General features: G+C 37.2%; 1 protein-coding gene across 1 annotated transcript; it reads left to right on the forward strand.

Moving 5' to 3' along the window:
- The first annotated feature begins 244 nt into the window (after nucleotides 1–244).
- Nucleotides 245–1,298, forward strand: LOC113014172 (lactose-binding lectin l-2-like). Its single transcript, XM_026155530.1, has 2 exons — nucleotides 245–368; nucleotides 707–1,298. Exons 1-2 carry the CDS (start codon nucleotides 281–283, stop codon nucleotides 1,138–1,140), a joined length of 522 nt encoding a protein of 173 aa, XP_026011315.1. The 5' UTR covers nucleotides 245–280; the 3' UTR covers nucleotides 1,141–1,298.
- Nucleotides 1,299–2,583: the final 1,285 nt, after the last annotated feature.

A 2,583-nucleotide genomic window follows, 5' to 3' on the forward strand; every position in this document is an offset into this window, starting at 1 on the left:
AGAACTTAAAATTATATTGTTTTTTGATTAAAAGAAGATTTTAAATTCAGACAAATCACGATTATATATTGAGTAAAGAGGCATAATTTATGTGTCACCCGAACTCAATAAAATAAAAATTTTAATTAGGAAGTCTAACAGTATTTATGAACTTGATTTTTCATTTCACAACAACATATATATGTAAGTAATGACTAAAGGTCACATTAATTACTTTTTAGAGTGTGTACAAAGAAGCTGCAGCAGCTCCTCATCATACTGTGAGACTTAAAGCTTCAACATGATCTTGCTCCTCTTCTTGTTTGGTCTGGCTCTGGGTGCTCCTTCTGAGTCTCCCTCTGATGACAATGAAGTGAAGCAACAACCTGGTAACCGTCTCATTTTCTAGCTCTTATTTTCCCTTATTTACTTTTACCTTTATTTGTGGTTATTATGTTAGCAAAAGATCATTTTATGTGGATATTTGTTACCTTATGCTCCTCTTCTTTGGAACTGTGAATGAGGGAAAAGCTTTTGCTGAATGCATTTGACCAGTGGCATTATTTCAACTGTGCAGCCATGATTCTCTGCAGCGCTTAAATTAAAGCAGTTACTTGTTTCAATACCAGCAGAGCATTTTCACCTCTGTTTCTGTGACTCTGAGAAAAAAAAATCTCTTCAACTTTTTAACAGTTTCATCCAGCCCTGAATTCTGTTTTCCTTTCAGGTGAACGGAAATTTAAACTGCAACGTGGAGCCTGTCCCATGTTCTGGTGGAGCTTCAACAACCGCTGCTACAAATATGTCGCCACCCACATGACCTGGGCTGATGCAGAGGTCTACTGTTTGTCACAGGGAGCCAACCTGGTGTCCATCCACAGTACAGAGGAACAGAGTTTTGTGAAAAACCTGATCCAGAACTTTGACCACGCAGAGGGACTCACCTGGATTGGACTCAGTGACAAACATAAAGAAGGCACCTGGATGTGGTCCGATGGTTGTCCACTGCGTTTTGTCTACTGGAGTCCAACACAACCTAATAATCAGGGAGGAAATGAACACTGTGTTCACACCAATGTAGTATCAGATAAGAAATGGAATGACTACACGTGTGCTACCAATTTACCTTATGTTTGTGCAACACGCATTACCTGTCCTTAGAAGCACTGAACCTTCTGTTCCTGCTAGTACAATGCTACAATAAAGATGTGAATGCACACTGTAACCTGTCTTTTGTGTGTCTGTGCAAAAGTCATTAAATTTCACTCACCTTGATTTTCATGAATACAGAATCATCCACTGGTAGCTCTGATGGTGGATCACAGGGAATATTTACTCATTGTTTTAATCTCACAGCTAATGTTAATATAATGAGGAAGGAGGAAAGAAACACCCAATATCTATATTAAACTTTTTTTTTAAATTGTTTTGCTGATAAAGCCTTATTAAAATAAAATACAGTCAAACTAACAATAAATTACTTATACAGTGACTCTAACCAGAAAACACCAAAGAAAGAGTTCAGCCAGTCTAAATAAGAGATGTTGCTTTTGTCACAGTCCTGGGTCAGTGGCCCAATGTTACTACTATTATCATTAAGTGTCATCTTGGTTTATTACTACCAGTGTTTTGGCTTCAGTTTTGTATTTTGAGCTCTCCAGTTCTTCTTGGGTTGTGACTTATAGGTCTTAGGTTTTGGTTCACATGCTTCCTCTGTTCCTTGTCTAGTCTGTGGCTGTGTCTCAGTTCAGGGGCTGCATTCTTCGGAGGCCGCATTTGAAGGCTGATTACATCACAGTGACGTGACAGAGGTTGTCCAAATTCGAAGGCTGCTCCAAATGCGGCCAACAAATGCATCCCCCTTTTCCCCAGATTTGAAGGATAGGTCAGGTGTATCCTTCATGGCCCAACCTATCCCAGAATTCATAGCGCAGCCCAGCCAATTCCAGTTTCCAACAATGGAAGCAACAACTTAGTTGTCTTATTACTTGTATTACTCTTTTCAATACTTAATGAAATTAAGTAATTAAATTAAAATAAATTATTATTATTATTATTATTATTATTATTGGAGTTTAAAATATTACTCTTTCTGGGTCACAAAATAAAATTTTAACATGTTTTCAGGAAAAATGTAGCCTATCTGCTCGGTTTATCCAGACATCACATATTTGCAAAAGTGGTCTGACGTTTGGCTTTTTTCAGTGTTTTACATAGATGGTTTTGGTATACTCTCATCTTTTCCCTTTCACCTCTCCTTCCTTTCCCCCCTTTCCCTTCATTTCCATCTTGCCCTTTTTCCTTACCACAATGGCTGACTGTTTTGTGACCCAGTTGTTCATGGTAGCACATTGGATTATTGATTAAAAGTATTGACATAATCATCACCTCTTGTTTCTGAAACGAAGTTCTGGGATAAAACTAAACTTCCCTGAATAAGTGAGGGTTAACAAATTAAATCAATCAGTATTATTAAGTAGATTAACAATTATCTACTCACAAACACAAGTTAGAATGATTCAGTTTTTATCAGTAATTAGTTATGTAATGTACTGAGAAGTATTGGGTAGACTTCACCTTATTTGTTTTAGTATTTCATAGCTT

The sequence above is a fragment of the Astatotilapia calliptera genome, chromosome 22 (assembly GCF_900246225.1).
Source record: "Astatotilapia calliptera chromosome 22, fAstCal1.2, whole genome shotgun sequence".
Taxonomy (NCBI): Eukaryota; Metazoa; Chordata; class Actinopteri; order Cichliformes; family Cichlidae; genus Astatotilapia; species Astatotilapia calliptera.